The sequence below is a fragment of the Phyllobates terribilis genome, unplaced genomic scaffold (assembly GCF_046119375.1).
Source record: "Phyllobates terribilis strain yellow unplaced genomic scaffold, ASM4611937v1 Scaffold_6__1_contigs__length_29720123, whole genome shotgun sequence".
In the NCBI taxonomy this organism is placed as follows: Eukaryota; Metazoa; Chordata; class Amphibia; order Anura; family Dendrobatidae; genus Phyllobates; species Phyllobates terribilis.
In genome coordinates this window covers 9,394,305-9,420,471 of record NW_027362766.1, presented here as the reverse complement: position 1 = coordinate 9,420,471, position 26,167 = coordinate 9,394,305, and the positions used below count along the sequence as shown (strand labels likewise).

Here is a 26,167-nt window from a genome sequence, read left to right as displayed (position 1 = left end):
TGTCTGCAGTAATAGATGGAGCTGTAGTGTAAGGGGTGTGGTCTCATCAGTGATGTCACCAGGGGGCGGGGCAGACAACCTCTCACCACATACAGGCAGGGTGTCAGCAGTAATAGATGGAGCTGTAGTGTAAGGGGTGTGGTCTCATCAGTGATGTCATCAGGGGGCGGGGCAGACAACCTCTCACCACATACAGGCAGGGTGTCAGCAGTAATAGATGGAGCTGGCGCTGTAGTGTAAGGGGTGTGGTCTCATCAGTGATGTCATCAGGGGGCGGGGCAGACAACCTCTCACCACATACAGGCAGGGTGTCTGCAGTAATAGATGGAGCTGGTGCTGTAGTGTAAGGGGTGTGGTCTCATCAGTGATGTCATCAGGGGGCGGGGCAGACAACCTCTCACCACATACAGGCAGGGTGTCAGCAGTAATAGATGGAGCTGTAGTGTAAGGGGTGTGGTCTCATCAGTGATGTCATCAGGGGGCGGGGCAGACAACCTCACACCACATACAGGCAGGGTGTCAGCAGTAATAGATGGAGCTGTAGTGTAAGGGGTGTGGTCTCATCAGTGATGTCATCAGGGGGCGGGGCAGACAACCTCACCACATACAGGCAGGGTGTCAGCAGTAATAGATGGAGCTGTAGTGTAAGGGGTGTGGTCTCATCAGTGATGTCATCAGGGGGCGGGGCAGACAACCTCTCACCACATACAGGCAGGGTGTCTGCAGTACTAGATGGAGCTGTAGTGTAAGGGGTGTGGTCTCATCAGTGATGTCATCAGGGGGCGGGGCAGACAACCTCTCACCACATACAGGCCGGGTGTCTGCAGTAATAGATGGAGCTGTAGTGTAAGGGGTGTGGTCTCATCAGTGATGTCACCAGGGGGCGGGGCAGACAACCTCTCACCACATACAGGCAGGGTGTCTGCAGTAATAGATGGAGCTGTAGTGTAAGGGGTGTGGTCTCATCAGTGATGTCATCAGGGGGCGGGGCAGACAACCTCTCACCACATACAGGCAGGGTGTCTGCAGTAATAGATGGAGCTGGTGCTGTAGTGTAAGGGGTGTGGTCTCATCAGTGATGTCATCAGGGGGCGGGGCAGACAACCTCACACCACATACAGGCAGGGTGTCTGCAGTAATAGATGGAGCTGGCGCTGTAGTGTAAGGGGTGTGGTCTCATCAGTGATGTCATCAGGGGGCGGGGCAGACAACCTCACACCACATACAGGCAGGGTGTCTGCAGTAATAGATGGAGCTGTAGTGTAAGGGGTGTGGTCTCATCAGTGATGTCATCAGGGGGCGGGGCAGACAACCTCTCACCACATACAGGCCGGGTGTCTGCAGTAATAGATGGAGCTGTAGTGTAAGGGGTGTGGTCTCATCAGTGATGTCACCAGGGGGCGGGGCAGACAACCTCACACCACATACAGGCAGGGTGTCTGCAGTAATAGATGGAGCTGGTGCTGTAGTGTAAGGGGTGTGGTCTCATCAGTGATGTCATCAGGGGGCGGGGCAGACAACCTCACACCACATACAGGCAGGGTGTCAGCAGTAATAGATGGAGCTGGTGCTGTAGTGTAAGGGGTGTGGTCTCATCAGTGATGTCATCAGGGTCGGGGCAGACAACCTCTCACCACATACAGGCAGGGTGTCTGCAGTAATAGATGGAGCTGGTGCTGTAGTGTAAGGGGTGTGGTCTCATCAGTGATGTCATCAGGGGGCGGGGCAGACAACCTCTCACCACATACAGGCAGGGTGTCAGCAGTAATAGATGGAGCTGGTGCTGTAGTGTAAGGGGTGTGGTCTCACCAGTGATGTCATCAGGGGGCGGGGCAGACAACCTCACACCACATACAGGCAGGGTGTCTGCAGTAATAGATGGAGCTGGTGCTGTAGTGTAAGGGGTGTGGTCTCATCAGTGATGTCATCAGGGGGCGGGGCAGACAACCTCACACCACATACAGGCAGGGTGTCAGCAGAAATAGATGGAGCTGTAGTGTAAGGGGTGTGGTCTCATCAGTGATGTCATCAGGGTCGGGGCAGACAACCTCACACCACATACAGGCAGGGTGTCTGCAGTAATAGATGGAGCTGGTGCTGTAGTGTAAGGGGTGTGGTCTCAGTGATGTCATCAGGGGGCGGGGCAGACAACCTCACACCACATACAGGCAGGGTGTCAGCAGTAATAGATGGAGCTGTAGTGTAAGGGGTGTGGTCTCATCAGTGATGTCATCAGGGGGCGGGGCAGACAACCTCTCACCACATACAGGCAGGGTGTCTGCAGTAATAGATGGAGCTGGTGCTGTAGTGTAAGGGGTGTGGTCTCATCAGTGATGTCATCAGGGGGCGGGGCAGACAACCTCACACCACATACAGGCAGGGTGTCTGCAGTAATAGATGGAGCTGTAGTGTAAGGGGTGTGGTCTCATCAGTGATGTCATCAGGGGGCGGGGCAGACAACCTCTCACCACATACAGGCAGGGTGTCTGCAGTAATAGATGGAGCTGTAGTGTAAGGGGTGTGGTCTCATCAGTGATGTCACCAGGGGGCGGGGCAGACAACCTCACACCACATACAGGCAGGGTGTCTGCAGTAATAGATGGAGCTGGTGCTGTAGTGTAAGGGGTGTGGTCTCATCAGTGATGTCATCAGGGGGCGGGGCAGACAACCTCTCACCACATACAGGCAGGGTGTCAGCAGTAATAGATGGAGCTGTAGTGTAAGGGGTGTGGTCTCATCAGTGATGTCATCAGAGGTCGGGGCTGACAACCTCTCACCACATACAGGCAGGGTGTCAGCAGTAATAGATGGAGCTGGCGCTGTAGTGTAAGGGGTGTGGTCTCATCAGTGATGTCATCAGGGGGCGGGGCAGACAACCTCTCACCACATACAGGCAGGGTGTCTGCAGTAATAGATGGAGCTGGTGCTGTAGTGTAAGGGGTGTGGTCTCATCAGTGATGTCATCAGGGGGCGGGGCAGACAACCTCACACCACATACAGGCAGGGTGTCAGCAGTAATAGATGGAGCTGGTGCTGTAGTGTAAGGGGTGTGGTCTCATCAGTGATGTCATCAGGGGGCGGGGCAGACAACCTCACCACATACAGGCAGGGTGTCAGCAGTAATAGATGGAGCTGTAGTGTAAGGGGTGTGGTCTCATCAGTGATGTCATCAGGGGGCGGGGCAGACAACCTCTCACCACATACAGGCAGGGTGTCTGCAGTAATAGATGGTGCTGTAGTGTAAGGGGTGTGGTCTCATCAGTGATGTCATCAGGGGGCGGGGCAGACAACCTCTCACCACATACAGGCAGGGTGTCAGCAGTAATAGATGGAGCTGGTGCTGTAGTGTAAGGGGTGTGGTCTCATCAGTGATGTCATCAGGGGGCAGGGCAGACAACCTCTCACCACATACAGGCAGGGTGTCAGCAGTAATAGATGGAGCTGTAGTGTAAGGGGTGTGGTCTCATCAGTGATGTCATCAGGGGTCGGGGCTGACAACCTCTCACCACATACAGGCAGGGTGTCAGCAGTAATAGATGGAGCTGTAGTGTAAGGGGTGTGGTCTCATCAGTGATGTCATCAGGGGTCGGGGCTGACAACCTCTCACCACATACAGGCAGGGTGTCAGCAGTAATAGATGGAGCTGGCGCTGTAGTGTAAGGGGTGTGGTCTCATCAGTGATGTCATCAGGGGGCGGGGCAGACAACCTCTCACCACATACAGGCAGGGTGTCTGCAGTAATAGATGGAGCTGGTGCTGTAGTGTAAGGGGTGTGGTCTCATCAGTGATGTCATCAGGGGGCGGGGCAGACAACCTCTCACCACATACAGGCAGGGTGTCAGCAGTAATAGATGGAGCTGTAGTGTAAGGGGTGTGGTCTCATCAGTGATGTCATCAGGGGGCGGGGCAGACAACCTCACCACATACAGGCAGGGTGTCAGCAGTAATAGATGGAGCTGTAGTGTAAGGGGTGTGGTCTCATCAGTGATGTCATCAGGGGGCGGGGCAGACAACCTCTCACCACATACAGGCAGGGTGTCTGCAGTAATAGATGGAGCTGTAGTGTAAGGGGTGTGGTCTCATCAGTGATGTCACCAGGGGGCGGGGCAGACAACCTCTCACCACATACAGGCAGGGTGTCTGCAGTACTAGATGGAGCTGTAGTGTAAGGGGTGTGGTCTCATCAGTGATGTCATCAGGGGGCGGGGCAGACAACCTCTCACCACATACAGGCCGGGTGTCTGCAGTAATAGATGGAGCTGTAGTGTAAGGGGTGTGGTCTCATCAGTGATGTCACCAGGGGGCGGGGCAGACAACCTCTCACCACATACAGGCAGGGTGTCTGCAGTAATAGATGGAGCTGTAGTGTAAGGGGTGTGGTCTCATCAGTGATGTCATCAGGGGGCGGGGCAGACAACCTCTCACCACATACAGGCAGGGTGTCTGCAGTAATAGATGGAGCTGGTGCTGTAGTGTAAGGGGTGTGGTCTCATCAGTGATGTCATCAGGGGGCGGGGCAGACAACCTCACACCACATACAGGCAGGGTGTCTGCAGTAATAGATGGAGCTGGCGCTGTAGTGTAAGGGGTGTGGTCTCATCAGTGATGTCATCAGGGGGCGGGGCAGACAACCTCACACCACATACAGGCAGGGTGTCTGCAGTAATAGATGGAGCTGTAGTGTAAGGGGTGTGGTCTCATCAGTGATGTCATCAGGGGGCGGGGCAGACAACCTCTCACCACATACAGGCCGGGTGTCTGCAGTAATAGATGGAGCTGTAGTGTAAGGGGTGTGGTCTCATCAGTGATGTCATCAGGGGGCGGGGCAGACAACCTCACACCACATACAGGCAGGGTGTCTGCAGTAATAGATGGAGCTGGTGCTGTAGTGTAAGGGGTGTGGTCTCATCAGTGATGTCATCAGGGGGCGGGGCAGACAACCTCACACCACATACAGGCAGGGTGTCTGCAGTAATAGATGGAGCTGGTGCTGTAGTGTAAGGGGTGTGGTCTCATCAGTGATGTCATCAGGGGGCGGGGCAGACAACCTCACACCACATACAGGCAGGGTGTCAGCAGAAATAGATGGAGCTGTAGTGTAAGGGGTGTGGTCTCATCAGTGATGTCATCAGGGTCGGGGCAGACAACCTCACACCACATACAGGCAGGGTGTCTGCAGTAATAGATGGAGCTGGTGCTGTAGTGTAAGGGGTGTGGTCTCAGTGATGTCATCAGGGGGCGGGGCAGACAACCTCACACCACATACAGGCAGGGTGTCAGCAGTAATAGATGGAGCTGTAGTGTAAGGGGTGTGGTCTCATCAGTGATGTCATCAGGGGGCGGGGCAGACAACCTCTCACCACATACAGGCAGGGTGTCTGCAGTAATAGATGGAGCTGGTGCTGTAGTGTAAGGGGTGTGGTCTCATCAGTGATGTCATCAGGGGGCGGGGCAGACAACCTCACACCACATACAGGCAGGGTGTCTGCAGTAATAGATGGAGCTGTAGTGTAAGGGGTGTGGTCTCATCAGTGATGTCATCAGGGGGCGGGGCAGACAACCTCTCACCACATACAGGCAGGGTGTCTGCAGTAATAGATGGAGCTGTAGTGTAAGGGGTGTGGTCTCATCAGTGATGTCACCAGGGGGCGGGGCAGACAACCTCACACCACATACAGGCAGGGTGTCTGCAGAAATAGATGGAGCTGGTGCTGTAGTGTAAGGGGTGTGGTCTCATCAGTGATGTCATCAGGGGGCGGGGCAGACAACCTCACACCACATACAGGCAGGGTGTCTGCAGTAATAGATGGAGCTGTAGTGTAAGGGGTGTGGTCTCATCAGTGATGTCACCAGGGGGCGGGGCAGACAACCTCACACCACATACAGGCAGGGTGTCTGCAGTAATAGATGGAGCTGTAGTGTAAGGGGTGTGGTCTCATCAGTGATGTCATCAGGGGGCGGGGCAGACAACCTCTCACCACATACAGGCAGGGTGTCTGCAGTAATAGATGGAGCTGTAGTGTAAGGGGTGTGGTCTCATCAGTGATGTCACCAGGGGGCGGGGCAGACAACCTCTCACCACATACAGGCAGGGTGTCTGCAGTAATAGATGGAGCTGGTGCTGTAGTGTAAGGGGTGTGGTCTCATCAGTGATGTCATCAGGGGGCGGGGCAGACAACCTCACACCACATACAGGCAGGGTGTCTGCAGAAATAGATGGAGCTGTAGTGTAAGGGGTGTGGTCTCATCAGTGATGTCACCAGGGGGCGGGGCAGACAACCTCACACCACATACAGGCAGGGTGTCTGCAGTAATAGATGGAGCTGGTGCTGTAGTGTAAGGGGTGTGGTCTCATCAGTGATGTCATCAGGGGGCGGGGCAGACAACCTCACACCACATACAGGCAGGGTGTCTGCAGAAATAGATGGAGCTGTAGTGTAAGGGGTGTGGTCTCATCAGTGATGTCATCAGGGGGCGGGGCAGACAACCTCTCACCACATACAGGCCGGGTGTCTGCAGTAATAGATGGAGCTGTAGTGTAAGGGGTGTGGTCTCATCAGTGATGTCATCAGGGGTCGGGGCAGACAACCTCTCACCACATACAGGCAGGTTGTCAGCAGTAATAGATGGAGCTGGTGCTGTAGTGTAAGGGGTGTGGTCTCATCAGTGATGTCATCAGGGGGCGGGGCTGACAACCTCACACCACATACAGGCAGGTTGTCAGCAGTAATAGATGGAGCTGGTGCTGTAGTGTAAGGGGTGTGGTCTCATCAGTGATGTCATCAGGGGGCGGGGCAGACAACCTCTCACCACATACAGGCAGGGTGTCTGCAGTAATAGATAGAGCTGTAGTGTAAGGGGTGTGGTCTCATCAGTGATGTCATCAGGGGGCGGGGCAGACAACCTCTCACCACATACAGGCAGGGTGTCAGCAGTAATAGATGGAGCTGGCGCTGTAGTGTAAGGGGTGTGGTCTCATCAGTGATGTCATCAGGGGGCGGGGCAGACAACCTCTCACCACAGACAGGCAGGGTGTCTGCAGTAATAGATGGAGCTGGTGCTGTAGTGTAAGGGGTGTGGTCTCATCAGTGATGTCATCAGGGGGCGGGGCAGAGAACCTCTCACCACATACAGGCAGGGTGTCAGCAGTAATAGATGGAGCTGGTGCTGTAGTGTAAGGGGTGTGGTCTCATCAGTGATGTCATCAGGGGGCGGGGCAGACAACCTCACACCACATACAGGCAGGGTGTCAGCAGTAATAGATGGAGCTGTAGTGTAAGGGGTGTGGTCTCATCAGTGATGTCATCAGGGGGCGGGGCAGACAACCTCTCACCACATACAGGCCGGGTGTCTGCAGTAATAGATGGAGCTGTAGTGTAAGGGGTGTGGTCTCATCAGTGATGTCACCAGGGGGCGGGGCAGACAACCTCTCACCACATACAGGCAGGGTGTCTGCAGTAATAGATGGAGCTGTAGTGTAAGGGGTGTGGTCTCATCAGTGATGTCATCAGGGGGCGGGGCAGACAACCTCTCACCACATACAGGCAGGGTGTCTGCAGTAATAGATGGAGCTGGTGCTGTAGTGTAAGGGGTGTGGTCTCATCAGTGATGTCATCAGGGGGCGGGGCAGACAACCTCACACCACATACAGGCAGGGTGTCTGCAGTAATAGATGGAGCTGGCGCTGTAGTGTAAGGGGTGTGGTCTCATCAGTGATGTCATCAGGGGGCGGGGCAGACAACCTCTCACCACATACAGGCCGGGTGTCTGCAGTAATAGATGGAGCTGTAGTGTAAGGGGTGTGGTCTCATCAGTGATGTCACCAGGGGGCGGGGCAGACAACCTCACACCACATACAGGCAGGGTGTCTGCAGTAATAGATGGAGCTGGTGCTGTAGTGTAAGGGGTGTGGTCTCATCAGTGATGTCATCAGGGGGCGGGGCAGACAACCTCACACCACATACAGGCAGGGTGTCTGCAGTAATAGATGGAGCTGGCGCTGTAGTGTAAGGGGTGTGGTCTCATCAGTGATGTCATCAGGGGGCGGGGCAGACAACCTCTCACCACATACAGGCCGGGTGTCTGCAGTAATAGATGGAGCTGTAGTGTAAGGGGTGTGGTCTCATCAGTGATGTCACCAGGGGGCGGGGCAGACAACCTCTCACCACATACAGGCCGGGTGTCTGCAGTAATAGATGGAGCTGTAGTGTAAGGGGTGTGGTCTCATCAGTGATGTCATCAGGGGGCGGGGCAGACAACCTCTCACCACATACAGGCAGGGTGTCTGCAGTAATAGATGGAGCTGGTGCTGTAGTGTAAGGGGTGTGGTCTCATCAGTGATGTCACCAGGGGGCGGGGCAGACAACCTCTCACCACATACAGGCAGGGTGTCTGCAGTAATAGATGGAGCTGTAGTGTAAGGGGTGTGGTCTCATCAGTGATGTCATCAGGGGGCGGGGCAGACAACCTCTCACCACATACAGGCAGGGTGTCTGCAGTAATAGATGGAGCTGGTGCTGTAGTGTAAGGGGTGTGGTCTCATCAGTGATGTCATCAGGGGGCGGGGCAGACAACCTCACACCACATACAGGCAGGGTGTCTGCAGTAATAGATGGAGCTGGCGCTGTAGTGTAAGGGGTGTGGTCTCATCAGTGATGTCATCAGGGGGCGGGGCAGACAACCTCACACCACATACAGGCAGGGTGTCTGCAGTAATAGATGGAGCTGTAGTGTAAGGGGTGTGGTCTCATCAGTGATGTCATCAGGGGGCGGGGCAGACAACCTCTCACCACATACAGGCCGGGTGTCTGCAGTAATAGATGGAGCTGTAGTGTAAGGGGTGTGGTCTCATCAGTGATGTCACCAGGGGGCGGGGCAGACAACCTCACACCACATACAGGCAGGGTGTCTGCAGTAATAGATGGAGCTGGTGCTGTAGTGTAAGGGGTGTGGTCTCATCAGTGATGTCATCAGGGGGCGGGGCAGACAACCTCACACCACATACAGGCAGGGTGTCAGCAGTAATAGATGGAGCTGGTGCTGTAGTGTAAGGGGTGTGGTCTCATCAGTGATGTCATCAGGGGGCGGGGCAGACAACCTCTCACCACATACAGGCAGGGTGTCTGCAGTAATAGATGGAGCTGTAGTGTAAGGGGTGTGGTCTCATCAGTGATGTCATCAGGGTCGGGGCAGACAACCTCTCACCACATACAGGCAGGGTGTCTGCAGTAATAGATGGAGCTGGTGCTGTAGTGTAAGGGGTGTGGTCTCATCAGTGATGTCATCAGGGGGCGGGGCAGACAACCTCACACCACATACAGGCAGGGTGTCTGCAGTAATAGATGGAGCTGGTGCTGTAGTGTAAGGGGTGTGGTCTCATCAGTGATGTCATCAGGGGGCGGGGCAGACAACCTCACACCACATACAGGCAGGGTGTCTGCAGTAATAGATGGAGCTGGTGCTGTAGTGTAAGGGGTGTGGTCTCAGTGATGTCATCAGGGGGCGGGGCAGACAACCTCACACCACATACAGGCAGGGTGTCTGCAGTAATAGATGGAGCTGGTGCTGTAGTGTAAGGGGTGTGGTCTCAGTGATGTCATCAGGGGGCGGGGCAGACAACCTCACACCACATACAGGCAGGGTGTCAGCAGTAATAGATGGAGCTGTAGTGTAAGGGGTGTGGTCTCATCAGTGATGTCATCAGGGGGCGGGGCAGACAACCTCTCACCACATACAGGCAGGGTGTCTGCAGTAATAGATGGAGCTGGTGCTGTAGTGTAAGGGGTGTGGTCTCATCAGTGATGTCATCAGGGGGCGGGGCAGACAACCTCACACCACATACAGGCAGGGTGTCTGCAGTAATAGATGGAGCTGTAGTGTAAGGGGTGTGGTCTCATCAGTGATGTCATCAGGGGGCGGGGCAGACAACCTCACACCACATACAGGCAGGGTGTCTGCAGTAATAGATGGAGCTGTAGTGTAAGGGGTGTGGTCTCATCAGTGATGTCATCAGGGGGCGGGGCAGACAACCTCTCACCACATACAGGCAGGGTGTCTGCAGTAATAGATGGAGCTGTAGTGTAAGGGGTGTGGTCTCATCAGTGATGTCATCAGGGGGCGGGGCAGACAACCTCTCACCACATACAGGCCGGGTGTCTGCAGTAATAGATGGAGCTGTAGTGTAAGGGGTGTGGTCTCATCAGTGATGTCACCAGGGGGCGGGGCAGACAACCTCACACCACATACAGGCAGGGTGTCTGCAGAAATAGATGGAGCTGTAGTGTAAGGGGTGTGGTCTCATCAGTGATGTCATCAGGGGGCGGGGCAGACAACCTCTCACCACATACAGGCAGGGTGTCTGCAGTAATAGATGGAGCTGGTGCTGTAGTGTAAGGGGTGTGGTCTCATCAGTGATGTCATCAGGGGGCGGGGCAGACAACCTCACACCACATACAGGCAGGGTGTCTGCAGTAATAGATGGAGCTGTAGTGTAAGGGGTGTGGTCTCATCAGTGATGTCATCAGGGGGCGGGGCAGACAACCTCTCACCACATACAGGCCGGGTGTCTGCAGTAATAGATGGAGCTGTAGTGTAAGGGGTGTGGTCTCATCAGTGATGTCATCAGGGGTCGGGGCAGACAACCTCTCACCACATACAGGCAGGGTGTCAGCAGTAATAGATGGAGCTGGCGCTGTAGTGTAAGGGGTGTGGTCTCATCAGTGATGTCATCAGGGGGCAGGGCTGACAACCTCACACCACATACAGGCAGGTTGTCAGCAGTAATAGATGGAGCTGGTGCTGTAGTGTAAGGGGTGTGGTCTCATCAGTGATGTCATCAGGGGGCGGGGCAGACAACCTCTCACCACATACAGGCAGGGTGTCTGCAGTAATAGATAGAGCTGTAGTGTAAGGGGTGTGGTCTCATCAGTGATGTCATCAGGGGGCGGGGCAGACAACCTCTCACCACATACAGGCAGGGTGTCAGCAGTAATAGATGGAGCTGGCGCTGTAGTGTAAGGGGTGTGGTCTCATCAGTGATGTCATCAGGGGGCGGGGCAGACAACCTCTCACCACAGACAGGCAGGGTGTCTGCAGTAATAGATGGAGCTGGTGCTGTAGTGTAAGGGGTGTGGTCTCATCAGTGATGTCATCAGGGGGCGGGGCAGACAACCTCTCACCACATACAGGCAGGTTGTCAGCAGTAATAGATGGAGCTGGTGCTGTAGTGTAAGGGGTGTGGTCTCATCAGTGATGTCATCAGGGGGCGGGGCAGACAACCTCTCACCACATACAGGCAGGGTGTCTGCAGTAATAGATGGAGCTGTAGTGTAAGGGGTGTGGTCTCATCAGTGATGTCATCAGGGGGCGGGGCAGACAACCTCACACCACATACAGGCAGGTTGTCAGCAGTAATAGATGGAGCTGGTGCTGTAGTGTAAGGGGTGTGGTCTCATCAGTGATGTCATCAGGGGGCGGGGCAGACAACCTCTCACCACATACAGGCAGGGTGTCTGCAGTAATAGATAGAGCTGTAGTGTAAGGGGTGTGGTCTCATCAGTGATGTCATCAGGGGGCGGGGCAGAGAACCTCTCACCACATACAGGCAGGGTGTCAGCAGTAATAGATGGAGCTGGTGCTGTAGTGTAAGGGGTGTGGTCTCATCAGTGATGTCATCAGGGGGCGGGGCAGACAACCTCACACCACATACAGGCAGGGTGTCAGCAGTAATAGATGGAGCTGTAGTGTAAGGGGTGTGGTCTCATCAGTGATGTCACCAGGGGGCGGGGCAGACAACCTCTCACCACATACAGGCAGGGTGTCTGCAGTAATAGATGGAGCTGTAGTGTAAGGGGTGTGGTCTCATCAGTGATGTCATCAGGGGGCGGGGCAGACAACCTCTCACCACATACAGGCAGGGTGTCTGCAGTAATAGATGGAGCTGGTGCTGTAGTGTAAGGGGTGTGGTCTCATCAGTGATGTCATCAGGGGGCGGGGCAGACAACCTCACACCACATACAGGCAGGGTGTCTGCAGTAATAGATGGAGCTGGCGCTGTAGTGTAAGGGGTGTGGTCTCATCAGTGATGTCATCAGGGGGCGGGGCAGACAACCTCTCACCACATACAGGCCGGGTGTCTGCAGTAATAGATGGAGCTGTAGTGTAAGGGGTGTGGTCTCATCAGTGATGTCACCAGGGGGCGGGGCAGACAACCTCACACCACATACAGGCAGGGTGTCTGCAGTAATAGATGGAGCTGGTGCTGTAGTGTAAGGGGTGTGGTCTCATCAGTGATGTCATCAGGGGGCGGGGCAGACAACCTCACACCACATACAGGCAGGGTGTCTGCAGTAATAGATGGAGCTGGCGCTGTAGTGTAAGGGGTGTGGTCTCATCAGTGATGTCATCAGGGGGCGGGGCAGACAACCTCTCACCACATACAGGCCGGGTGTCTGCAGTAATAGATGGAGCTGTAGTGTAAGGGGTGTGGTCTCATCAGTGATGTCACCAGGGGGCGGGGCAGACAACCTCACACCACATACAGGCAGGGTGTCTGCAGTAATAGATGGAGCTGGTGCTGTAGTGTAAGGGGTGTGGTCTCATCAGTGATGTCATCAGGGGGCGGGGCAGACAACCTCACACCACATACAGGCAGGGTGTCAGCAGTAATAGATGGAGCTGGTGCTGTAGTGTAAGGGGTGTGGTCTCATCAGTGATGTCATCAGGGGGCGGGGCTGACCACCCCTCACCACATACAGGCAGGGTGTCTGCAGTAATAGATGGAGCTGGTGCTGTAGTGTAAGGGGTGTGGTCTCATCAGTGATGTCATCAGGGGGCGGGGCAGACAACCTCTCACCACATACAGGCAGGGTGTCTGCAGTAATAGATGGAGCTGGTGCTGTAGTGTAAGGGGTGTGGTCTCATCAGTGATGTCATCAGGGGGCGGGGCAGACAACCTCTCACCACATACAGGCAGGGTGTCAGCAGTAATAGATGGAGCTGGTGCTGTAGTGTAAGGGGTGTGGTCTCATCAGTGATGTCATCAGGGTCGGGGCAGACAACCTCACACCACATACAGGCAGGGTGTCTGCAGAAATAGATGGAGCTGTAGTGTAAGGGGTGTGGTCTCATCAGTGATGTCATCAGGGGGCGGGGCAGACAACCTCTCACCACATACAGGCAGGGTGTCAGCAGTAATAGATGGAGCTGGTGCTGTAGTGTAAGGGGTGTGGTCTCATCAGTGATGTCATCAGGGGGCGGGGCAGACAACCTCTCACCACATACAGGCAGGGTGTCTGCAGAAATAGATGGAGCTGTAGTGTAAGGGGTGTGGTCTCATCAGTGATGTCATCAGGGGGCGGGGCAGACAACCTCTCACCACATACAGGCAGGGTGTCTGCAGTAATAGATGGAGCTGGTGCTGTAGTGTAAGGGGTGTGGTCTCATCAGTGATGTCATCAGGGGGCGGGGCAGACAACCTCTCACCACATACAGGCAGGGTGTCTGCAGTAATAGATGGAGCTGTAGTGTAAGGGGTGTGGTCTCATCAGTGATGTCATCAGGGGGCGGGGCAGACAACCTCTCACCACATACAGGCAGGGTGTCAGCAGTAATAGATGGAGCTGGTGCTGTAGTGTAAGGGGTGTGGTCTCATCAGTGATGTCATCAGGGGGCGGGGCAGACAACCTCTCACCACATACAGGCAGGGTGTCTGCAGTAATAGATGGAGCTGTAGTGTAAGGGGTGTGGTCTCATCAGTGATGTCATCAGGGGGCGGGGCAGACAACCTCTCACCACATACAGGCCGGGTGTCTGCAGTAATAGATGGAGCTGTAGTGTAAGGGGTGTGGTCTCATCAGTGATGTCACCAGGGGGCGGGGCAGACAACCTCACACCACATACAGGCAGGGTGTCTGCAGTAATAGATGGAGCTGGTGCTGTAGTGTAAGGGGTGTGGTCTCAGTGATGTCATCAGGGGGCGGGGCAGACAACCTCACACCACATACAGGCAGGGTGTCTGCAGAAATAGATGGAGCTGTAGTGTAAGGGGTGTGGTCTCATCAGTGATGTCATCAGGGGGCGGGGCAGACAACCTCTCACCACATACAGGCAGGGTGTCTGCAGTAATAGATGGAGCTGTAGTGTAAGGGGTGTGGTCTCATCAGTGATGTCATCAGGGGGCGGGGCAGACAACCTCTCACCACATACAGGCCGGGTGTCTGCAGTAATAGATGGAGCTGTAGTGTAAGGGGTGTGGTCTCATCAGTGATGTCATCAGGGGGCGGGGCAGACAACCTCTCACCACATACAGGCAGGGTGTCTGCAGTAATAGATGGAGCTGTAGTGTAAGGGGTGTGGTCTCATCAGTGATGTCATCAGGGGGCGGGGCAGACAACCTCTCACCACATACAGGCAGGGTGTCTGCAGTAATAGATGGAGCTGTAGTGTAAGGGGTGTGGTCTCATCAGTGATGTCATCAGGGGGCGGGGCAGACAACCTCTCACCACATACAGGCAGGGTGTCTGCAGTAATAGATGGAGCTGGTGCTGTAGTGTAAGGGGTGTGGTCTCATCAGTGATGTCATCAGGGGGCGGGGCAGACAACCTCACACCACATACAGGCAGGGTGTCTGCAGTAATAGATGGAGCTGTAGTGTAAGGGGTGTGGTCTCATCAGTGATGTCATCAGGGGGCGGGGCAGACAACCTCACACCACATACAGGCAGGGTGTCTGCAGTAATAGATGGAGCTGTAGTGTAAGGGGTGTGGTCTCATCAGTGATGTCATCAGGGGGCGGGGCAGACAACCTCTCACCACATACAGGCAGGGTGTCTGCAGTACTAGATGGAGCTGGTGCTGTAGTGTAAGGGGTGTGGTCTCATCAGTGATGTCATCAGGGGGCGGGGCAGACAACCTCTCACCACATACAGGCCAGGTGTCTGCAGTAATAGATGGAGCTGTAGTGTAAGGGGTGTGGTCTCATCAGTGATGTCACCAGGGGGCGGGGCAGACAACCTCTCACCACATACAGGCAGGGTGTCTGCAGTAATAGATGGAGCTGTAGTGTAAGGGGTGTGGTCTCATCAGTGATGTCATCAGGGGGCGGGGCAGACAACCTCTCACCACATACAGGCAGGGTGTCTGCAGTAATAGATGGAGCTGTAGTGTAAGGGGTGTGGTCTCATCAGTGATGTCATCAGGGGGCGGGGCAGACAACCTCTCACCACATACAGGCCGGGTGTCTGCAGTAATAGATGGAGCTGTAGTGTAAGGGGTGTGGTCTCATCAGTGATGTCATCAGGGGGCGGGGCAGACAACCTCACACCACATACAGGCAGGGTGTCTGCAGTAATAGATGGAGCTGGTGCTGTAGTGTAAGGGGTGTGGTCTCATCAGTGATGTCATCAGGGGGCGGGGCAGACAACCTCTCACCACATACAGGCAGGGTGTCTGCAGTAATAGATGGAGCTGGTGCTGTAGTGTAAGGGGTGTGGTCTCATCAGTGATGTCATCAGGGGGCGGGGCAGACAACCTCTCACCACATACAGGCAGGGTGTCAGCAGTAATAGATGGAGCTGGTGCTGTAGTGTAAGGGGTGTGGTCTCATCAGTGATGTCATCAGGGGGCGGGGCAGACAACCTCACACCACATACAGGCAGGTAGTCAGCAGTAATAGATGGAGCTGGTGCTGTAGTGTAAGGGGTGTGGTCTCATCAGTGATGTCATCAGGGGGCGGGGCAGACAACCTCTCACCACATACAGGCAGGTTGTCAGCAGTAATAGATGGAGCTGGTGCTGTAGTGTAAGGGGTGTGGTCTCATCAGTGATGTCATCAGGGGGCGGGGCAGACAACCTCTCACCACATACAGGCAGGGTGTCAGCAGTAATAGATGGAGCTGGTGCTGTAGTATAAGGGGTGTGGTCTCATCAGTGATGTCATCAGGGGGCGGGGCAGACAACCTCACACCACATACAGGCAGGTTGTCAGCAGTAATAGATGGAGCTGGTGCTGTAGTGTAAGGGGTGTGGTCTCATCAGTGATGTCATCAGGGGGCGGGGCAGACAACCTCACACCACATACAGGCAGGGTGTCTGCAGTAATAGATGGAGCTGGTGCTGTAGTGTAAGGGGTGTGGTCTCATCAGTGATGTCATCAGGGGGCGGGGCAGACAACCTCACACCACATACAGGCAGGGTGTCAGCAGTAATAGATGGAGCTGGCGCTGTAGTGTAAGGGGTGTGGTCTCATCAGTGATGTCATCAGGGGGCGGGGCAGACAACCTCACACCACATACAGGCAGGGTGTCTGCAGTAATAGATGGAGCTGGTGCTGTAGTGTAAGGGGTGTGGTCTCATCAGTGATGTCATCAGGGGGCGGGGCAGACAACCTCACACCACATACAGGCAGGGTGTCTGCAGTACTAGATGGAGCTGTAGTGTAAGGGGTGTGGTCTCATCAGTGATGTCATCAGGGGGCGGGGCAGACAACCTCACACCACATACAGGCAGGGTGTCTGCAGTAATAGATGGAGCTGGTGCTGTAGTGTAAGGGGTGTGGTCTCATCAGTGATGTCATCAGGGGGCGGGGCAGACAACCTCTCACCACATACAGGCAGGGTGTCAGCAGTAATAGATGGAGCTGTAGTGTAAGGGGTGTGGTCTCATCAGTGATGTCATCAGGGGGCGGGGCAGACAACCTCTCACCACATACAGGCAGGGTGTCAGCAGTAATAGATGGAGCTGGCGCTGTAGTGTAAGGGGTGTGGTCTCATCAGTGATGTCATCAGGGGGCGGGGCAGACAACCTCTCACCACAGACAGGCAGGGTGTCTGCAGTAATAGATGGAGCTGGTGCTGTAGTGTAAGGGGTGTGGTCTCATCAGTGATGTCATCAGGGGGCGGGGCAGACAACCTCTCACCACATACAGGCAGGGTGTCAGCAGTAATAGATGGAGCTGGCGCTGTAGTGTAAGGGGTGTGGTCTCATCAGTGATGTCATCAGGGGGCGGGGCAGACAACCTCACCACATACAGGCAGGGTGTCAGCAGTAATAGATGGAGCTGTAGTGTAAGGGGTGTGGTCTCATCAGTGATGTCATCAGGGGGCGGGGCAGACAACCTCACACCACATACAGGCAGGGTGTCTGCAGTAATAGATGGAGCTGGTGCTGTAGTGTAAGGGGTGTGGTCTCATCAGTGATGTCATCAGGGGGCGGGGCAGACAACCTCACCACATACAGGCAGGGTGTCTGCAGTAATAGATGGAGCTGGTGCTGTAGTGTAAGGGGTGTGGTCTCATCAGTGATGTCATCAGGGGGCGGGGCAGACAACCTCTCACCACATACAGGCAGGGTGTCTGCAGTAATAGATGGAGCTGGTGCTGTAGTGTAAGGGGTGTGGTCTCATCAGTGATGTCATCAGGGGGCGGGGCTGACCACCCCTCACACGTGTACAGGCCGGTTGTCAGTAGTTCCATGGTATGAGTGAGTCTTGCAGCAATCTGTGGCCCTGCTTTGGCACTACAAGTCCCAGCATGCTGGAGGTCAGGAATACTCACATAAGGAGTGAATATCTTCACCCATCGAGGCTTCTTCTCTCCGCGGGCGTATTCGAAGCAGAAGGCCATGCCCTCCTCGTCCGTGTCCCACCGCTGCATCTCGTCCCATTCAAAGGCAATGACCTGATTCTGTAATGAAGGGGAAGGGGGTGACAAGAGGTCAGAATGTGACGCGGGTGATCCCTGAGATAACGCCCCATCGCCCGCCGTACCTCCAGCTGCCCCTCCTCAGTGCAGGCCAGCAGCTTGAAATGCTTGATGCTGATGGCGGTGATGACGTGGCCTTTCCGGCGCGAGTCACATGAACAGTGCGGGAACATGATCTCATTGTAGCCTTCACAGCTCCGTAACATATTCAGATACTGAAATAAAGCAGAGGAAAGGGTGATGAGTGGGGGGAGACGACAGCACCCCCAGGAGCTGCGCTCTGTACCCGCCGCCGCTCACCATCAGCATCTTCCGCTGCTCGCACAGCTTCTGCAGCTGGTAGGACTTATCCTCCGCCTTGATATAACCCTTCTTCACGTCGTCCACCGCCTGCAGCCAAAAAAAGAAAAAGCAGAACTTTACTCATCTCCAGAGCTGCAATCAGAATTCTACGGCCTGCATGACAGAATGTGACATGTGCAACCCCAGAGACACCCCACAATGCTGCATACCGGACTGGACTATACAACACGGCACCCACCTGGTGGAAGAAGTACGAGACCGCCAAGTCATTGTCTTTCAGCAGCGCTTCCTCAGACGTGGTGAAGAGCCACTTCCGGACCGTGAGGCAAGTGCCGGGCACGGCCGAGGTGTAGTTCTGTACGTATAACTTGTGGGGGAACTCGTTGGGCGCCAACTTCCTGACTGAGAGAGCAAATGACAGCAAGGAGGTGAATACGGAGTCCGAAAAGCTAGACTGGGCCACAGAGCACCATCTAGGGAGCCTCACTGGGCACCCAGCAATGGAGCCCCATCCCTAAAGTGACCAGACCGGGAACCCAACCACAGTGCCCCATTCAAGGAGCCAGGCTGGGCACCCAGCAATGGAGCCCTGCCCCAAAGAGCCAGGCCGGGCACCCGGCAATGGAGCCCCGCCCCAAAGAGCCAGGCCGGGCACCCGGCAATGGAGCCCCGCCCCAAAGAGCCAGGCCGGGCACCCAGCAATGGAGCCCCGCCCCAAAGAGCCAGGCCGGGCACCCAGCAATGGAGCCCCGCCCCAAAGAGCCAGGCCGGGCACCCGGCAATGGAGCCCCGCCCCAAAGAGCCAGGCCGGGCACCCGGCAATGGACCCCTGCCCCAAGAGCCAGACTGCACACTTAGGAGCGTCATAAGAAGAGCAGAGATGGCAGTCACATACAGGACGCAGAGGAGCAGACATCTCTATCCTACAGGAACTGGGTCCACCCTAGTGTCAAATGAGAAGAGCTTAACTGGAACAGTTGAATCAAAGCCTGTGACGCAGAACATGTGATTCACTTTAATAGATAAAATAATCAATGACATCGGTACTGACCGAAGGAATGGTTAATGACTTCAAACAACGCAAAGTAGTTTGCTGTGATGGCGTCCATCCCGATTCTGGCGGCGAGAGCCTGTGGAAGGAGAAGAGTGTGAGTGGGCGCAGGAGCTGCAGCGGACCCCGCTATCACACAGAGCTCAGTACCTGGAACACCTGGTCGGTGGTACTGTTCTTCTTCACCCGCACAGTGGCGGTGGTCTTGTCAGGTAGCGCCACCCGCAGCTCCACATCGGACACGCCATTATAGTTCTGTGGAGAAGGGAGAGGCATCATACACGTGTCATTAATATGTCGCCCGCCCGCAGACATGTGACCTCACCTCATCTGACTCAGACAGGAACTCCTGCATGATGTCGCTCTCTCCGATCACCCGGATGGAGCAAACTGTGAGCAAAATGAAGAAACGTACTCAGCAGAACCGTGGCCAGCCCCCCACAAAAGACCACTCGCATGTTCTCCTGTCATTCAAAAACTCCGCCAGGCCCTCCACCGCGTCCCTTTCTTCAGATACTCCGCCAGGCCCTCCCCCGCGCCCCTTTCGCCAGATACTCCGCCAGATCCTCCCCCTCGCCCCTTTCTCCAGATACTCCGCCAGGCCCTCCCCCGCGCCCCTTTCGCCAGGCCCTCCCCCGCGCCCCTTTCGCCAGATACTCCGCCAGGCCCTCCCCCGCGCCCCTTTCGCCAGATACTCCGCCAGGCCCTCCCCGCACCCCTTTCGCCAGATACTCCGCCAGATCCTCGCCCCTTTCTCCAGATACTCCGCCAGGCCCTCCCCCGCGCCCCTTTCTCCAGATACTCCACCAGGCCCTCCCCCGCGCCCCTTTCTCCAGATACTCCGCCAGGCCCTCCCCCGCGCCCCTTTCGCCAGATACTCCGCCAGGCCCTCCCCCGCGCCCCTTTCGCCAGATACTCCGCCAGGCCCTCCCCCGCGCCCCTTTCGCCAGATACTCCACCAGGCCCTCCCCAATGCACCTTTCCCTAGATACTCCTCCAAGCCCTCCACCGCGTCCCTTTCTTCAGATACTCCGCTAGGCCCTCCCCCATGCCCCTTTCGCCAGATATTCCGCCAGGCCCTCCCCCGCGCCCCTTTCACCAAATACTCTGCCAGGCCCTCCCCCGCGCCCCTTTCTCCAGATACTCCACCAGGCCCTCCCCCGCGCCCCTTTCTCCAGATACTCCGCCAGGCCCTCCCCCGCGCCCCTTTCTCCAGATACTCCGCCAGGCCCTCCCCCGCGCCCCTTTCTCCAGATACTCCGCCAGGCTCTCCCCCGCGCCCTTTTCTCCAGATACTCCACCAGGCCCTCCCCAATGCCCCTTTCGCCAGATACTCCGCTAGGCTCTCCCCCATGCCCCTTTCGCCAGATACTCTGCCAGGCCCTCCCCAATGCACCTTTCTCTAGATACTCCTCCAGGCCCCTCCTCCGCGCATCCAGCTGCTGTTCTGATAAGGAGAATGGCCACTTCCCTGGCAGCCGGGGAAAGGTGAAGTTGGCAAATTCTCTCTTCAGGTTCTGGTTCAGGATAGCAAACTCGCGGTATCGCTTGGAACAGAGCTGCCGGCCAGCCATGTACACATTATACACCTGCGGAAGTGCATATTAATCGTGAGGACAGGGGAGGAAGATATACGGAGTGCATGGATCACGTACGGACATCTGCTTACCACAAACTTCTCAGAGTTCTGCTCCACATGCTTGTATGTGGGGATGGAGATGGGGACGGCTTGTTTTTCTGTGTAATCATAGAAAGACTGCCCCGAGGAGTCATCGCTGGGGTCCAGGTTCTCTGCTTCATGTGGAGGCACGGACAGGACGGTGAGGACCAGCTCCTTCTCCCCTGCCCGGATGAGATCCACTACCTGCTTGTGTGTCGCGCCTTCCACATTCACTCCGTTCCTATAATATACAAGAATACAGAAGAGGGAGGAGAAAGATCTGTATTATATCACATAAGCAGTGTCCCACAGTAATAGTAAAATTATATATATATATATATATACACACACACACACACACACAAATCACTCCTGTCCTGTATACTGGGTGTAATATTCTGTATATTTACCACGCAGTACCAACGCCCCTGCCCCATGCAAACACGCTGCGCGGCACCACTTCCCCCGCCCCGTGCATACGCGCTGCGCGGCACCACTTCCCCCGCCCCGTGCATACGCGCTGCCCGGCACCACTTCCCCCGCCCCGTGCATACGCGCTGCCCGGCACCACTTCCCCCGCCCCGTGCATACGCGCTGCCCGGCACCACTTCCCCCGCCCCGTGCATACGCGCTGCCCGGCACCACTTCCCCCGCCCCGTGCATACGCGCTGCCCGGCACCACTTCCCCCGCCCCGTGCATACGCGCTGCCCGGCACCACTTCCCCCGCCCCGTGCATACGCGCTGCCCGGCACCACTTCCCCCGCCCCGTGCATACGCGCTGCCCGGCACCACTTCCCCCGCCCCGTGCATACGCGCTGCCCGGCACCACTTCCCCCGCCCCGTGCATACGCGCTGCCCGGCACCACTTCCCCCGCCCCGTGCATACGCGCTGCCCGGCACCACTTCCCCCGCCCCGTGCATACGCGCTGCCCGGCACCACTTCCCCCGCCCCGTGCATACGCGCTGCCCGGCACCACTTCCCCCGCCCCGTGCATACGCGCTGCCCGGCACCACTTCCCCCGCCCCGTGCATACGCGCTGCCCGGCACCACTTCCCCCGCCCCGTGCATACGCGCTGCCCGGCACCACTTCCCCCGCCCCGTGCATACGCGCTGCCCGGCACCACTTCCCCCGCCCCGTGCATACGCGCTGCCCGGCACCACTTCCCCCGCCCCGTGCATACGCGCTGCCCGGCACCACTTCCCCCGCCCCGTGCATACGCGCTGCCCGGCACCACTTCCCCCGCCCCGTGCATACGCGCTGCCCGGCACCACTTCCCCCGCCCCGTGCATACGCGCTGCCCGGCACCACTTCCCCCGCCCCGTGCATACGCGCTGCCCGGCACCACTTCCCCCGCCCCGTGCATACGCGCTGCCCGGCACCACTTCCCCCGCCCCGTGCATACGCGCTGCCCGGCACCACTTCCCCCGCCCCGTGCATACGCGCTGCCCGGCACCACTTCCCCCGCCCCGTGCATACGCGCTGCCCGGCACCACTTCCCCCGCCCCGTGCATACGCGCTGAGCGGCACCACTTCCCCCGCCCCGTGTATACGCGCTGAGCGGCACCACTTCCCCCGCCCCGTGCATACGCGCTGAGCAGCACCACTTCCCCCGCCCCGTGCATACGCGCTGAGCGGCACCACTTCCCCCGCCCCGTGCATACACGCTGAGCGGCACCACTTCCCTGCCCCGTGCATACACGCTGCGCGGCACCATTATCTAGTCATTACACACAGAGGGATCTATTATTCTAGAGTCATTACACACAGAGCGATTATTATATAGAGTCATTCCACACAGAGGGATCTATTATATAGAGTCATTCCACACAGAAGGATCTATTATATAGAGTCATTCCACACAGAGGGATCTATTATATAGAGTCATTCCACACAGAGGGATCTATTATATAGAGTCATTCCACACAGAGGGATCTATTATATAGAGTCATTCCACACAGGGGGATCTATTATATAGAGTCATTCCACACAGAGGGATCTATTATATAGAGTCATTCCACACAGAGGGATCTATTATATAGAGACATTACACACAGAGGTATCTATTATATAGAGTCATTCCACACAGAGGGATCTATTATATAGAGTCAATCCACACAGAGGGATCTATTATATAGAGTCATTACACACAGAGGGATCTATTATAAAGAGTCATTACACACAGAGGGATCTATTATAGAGTCATTACACACAGAGGGATCTATTATATAGAGTCATTACACACAGAGGGATGTGTAATGACTCTATATAATAGATCCCTCTGCGTGTAATGACTCTAGATAATAGATCCCTGTGTGTAATGACTCTAGATAATAGATCGCTCTGTGTGTAATGACTATATAATAGATCCCTCTGTGTGGATTGACTCTATATAATAGATCCCTCTGTGTGGAATGACTCTATATAATAGATCCCTCTGCGTGTAATGACTCTATATAATAGATCCCTCTGCGTGTAATGACTCTATAATATAGGAGCTTCACTTTTTGTATTGAAGAACTGAAATAAATTAACTTTTTGATGATATTCTAATTTAGTGAGAAACTCCTGTATATATACACTGCACAGTACCACTCCTCCTGTATATATACACTGCACAGTACCACTCCTCCTGTATATATACACTGCACAGTACCACTCCTCCTGTATATATACACTGCACAGTACCACTCCTCCTGTATATATACACTGCACAGTACCACTCCTCCTGTATATATACACTGCACAGCACCACTTCTCCTGTCCTGTATATATACACTGCACAGTACCACTCCTCCTGTCCTGTATATATACACTGCACAGTACCACTCCTCCTGTCCTGCATATATACACTGCACAGTACCACTCCTCCTGTCCTGTATATATATATATATATATATATATATATATATATACACACACACACACTGCACAGTACCACTCCTCCTGTCCTGCATATATACACTGCACAGTACCACTCCTCCTGTCCTGTATATATATATATATATATACACACACACACTGCACAGTACCACTCCTCCTGTCCTGTATATATACACTGCACAGTACCACTCCTCCTGTCCTGTATATATACACTGCACAGTACCACTCCTCCTGTATATATACACTGCATAGTACCACTCCTCCTGTATATATACACTGCACAGTACCACTCCTCCTGTATATATACACTGCACAGTACCACTCCTCCTGTCCTGTATATATACACTGCACAGTACCACTCCTCCTTTATATATACACTGCACAGTACCACTCCTCCTGTCCTGTATATATACACTGCACAGTACCACTTCTCCTGTATATATACACTGCACAGCACTTCTCCTGTATATATACACTGCACAGCACCACTTCTCCTGTCCTGTATATATACACTGCACAGTACCACTCCTCCTGTCCTGTATATATACACTGCACAGTACCACTCCTCCTGTCCTGTATATATACACTGCACAGTACCACTCCTCCTTTATATATACACTGCACAGTACCACTCCTCCTGTCCTGTATATATACACTGCACAGTACCACTCCTCCTGTATATATACACTGCACAGTACCACTCCTCCTGTATATATACACTGCACAGTACCACTCCTCCTGTATATATACACTGCACAGTACCACTCCTCCTGTATATATACATTGCACAGTACCACTCCTCCTGTATATATATATACACTGCCCAGTACCACTCCTCCTGTATATATACACTGCCCAGTACCACTCCTCCTGTATATATACACTGCCCAGTACCACTCCTCCTGTATATATACACTGCACAGTACCACTCCTCCTGTATATATACACTGCACAGTACCACTCCTCCTGTATATATACACTGCACAGTACCACTCCTCCTGTATATATACACTGCACAGTACCACTCCTCCTGTATATATACACTGCACAGTACCACTCCTCCTGTATATATACACTGCACAGTACCACTCCTCCTGTATATATACACTGCACAGTACCACTCCTCCTGTATATATACACTGCACAGTACCACTCCTCCTGTATATATACACTGCACAGTACCACTCCTCCTGTATATATACACTGCACAGTACCACTCCTCCTGTATATATACACTGCACAGTACCACTCCTCCTGTATATATACACTGCACAGTACCACTCCTCCTGTATATATACACTGCACAGTACCACTCCTCCTGTATATATACACTGCACAGTACCACTCCTCCTGTATATATACACTGCACAGTACCACTCCTCCTGTATATATACACTGCACAGTACCACTCCTCCTGTATATATACACTGCACAGTACCACTCCTCCTGTATATATACACTGCACAGTACCACTCCTCCTGTATATATACACTGCACAGTACCACTCCTCCTGTATATATACACTGCACAGTACCACTCCTCCTGTATATATACACTGCACAGTACCACTCCTCCTGTATATATACACTGCACAGTACCACTCCTCCTGTATATATACACTGCACAGTACCACTCCTCCTGTCCTGTATATATACACTGCACAGTACCACTCCTCCTGTCCTGTATATATACACTGCACAGTACCACTCCTCCTGTCCTGTATATATACACTGTACAGTACCACTCCTCCTGTCCTGTATATATACACTGTACAGTACCACTCCTCCTGTCCTGTATATATACACTGTACAGTACCACTCCTCCTGTCCTGTATATATACACTGTACAGTACCACTCCTCCTGTCCTGTATATATACACTGCACAGTACCACTCCTCCTGTCCTGTATATATACACTGCACAGTACCACTCCTCCTGTCCTATATACACTGCACAGTACCACTCCTCCTGTCCTATATACACTGCACAGTACCACTTCTCCTGCCCTGTATACACTGCACAGTACCACTTCTCCTGCCCTGTATACACTGCACAGTACCACTCCTCCTGTCCTGTATATATACACTGCACAGTACCACTCCTCCTGTCCTGCATATATACACTGCACAGTACCACTCCTCCTGTCCTGTATATATACACTGCACAGTACCACTCCTCCTGTCCTGTATACACTGCACAGTACCACTCCTCCTGCCCTGTATACACTGCACAGTGCCACTCCTCCTGTATGTATACACTGCACAGTACCCCTTCTCCTTCCCTGTATACACTGCACAGTACCCCTTCTCCTTCCCTGTATACACTGCACAGTACCACTCCTCCTGTCCTGTATATACACTGCACAGTACCACTCCTCCTGTCCTATATATACACTGCACAGTACCACTCCTCCTGTCCTGTATACACTGCACAGTACCACTCCTCCTGTCCTGTATACACTGCACAGTGCCACTCCTCCTATATATACACTGCACAGTACCCCTTCTCCTTCCCTGTATACACTGCACTGTACCATTCCTCCTGCCCTGTATACACTGCACAGTACCCCTTCT

General features: G+C 54.7%; 1 protein-coding gene across 2 annotated transcripts in view; it reads right to left on the bottom strand.

Annotated features, from left to right (window-relative positions):
- Positions 1 to 26,167, bottom strand: part of SNX27 (sorting nexin 27) — an 83,246-nt gene that overhangs the window by 32,676 nt on the left and 24,403 nt on the right. For both annotated transcript variants that reach the window (XM_073637349.1, XM_073637350.1), the window contains exons 2-10: positions 20,722 to 20,953; positions 20,449 to 20,641; positions 19,378 to 19,442; positions 19,203 to 19,307; positions 19,053 to 19,131; positions 18,240 to 18,403; positions 17,999 to 18,088; positions 17,764 to 17,913; positions 17,552 to 17,680 (exon numbers count right to left, since the gene is read on the bottom strand). In XM_073637349.1, coding sequence (XP_073493450.1) covers positions 17,552 to 17,680; positions 17,764 to 17,913; positions 17,999 to 18,088; positions 18,240 to 18,403; positions 19,053 to 19,131; positions 19,203 to 19,307; positions 19,378 to 19,442; positions 20,449 to 20,641; positions 20,722 to 20,953 — 1,207 coding nt within the window. The remainder of the gene's footprint in view (positions 1 to 17,551; positions 17,681 to 17,763; positions 17,914 to 17,998; positions 18,089 to 18,239; positions 18,404 to 19,052; positions 19,132 to 19,202; positions 19,308 to 19,377; positions 19,443 to 20,448; positions 20,642 to 20,721; positions 20,954 to 26,167) is intronic.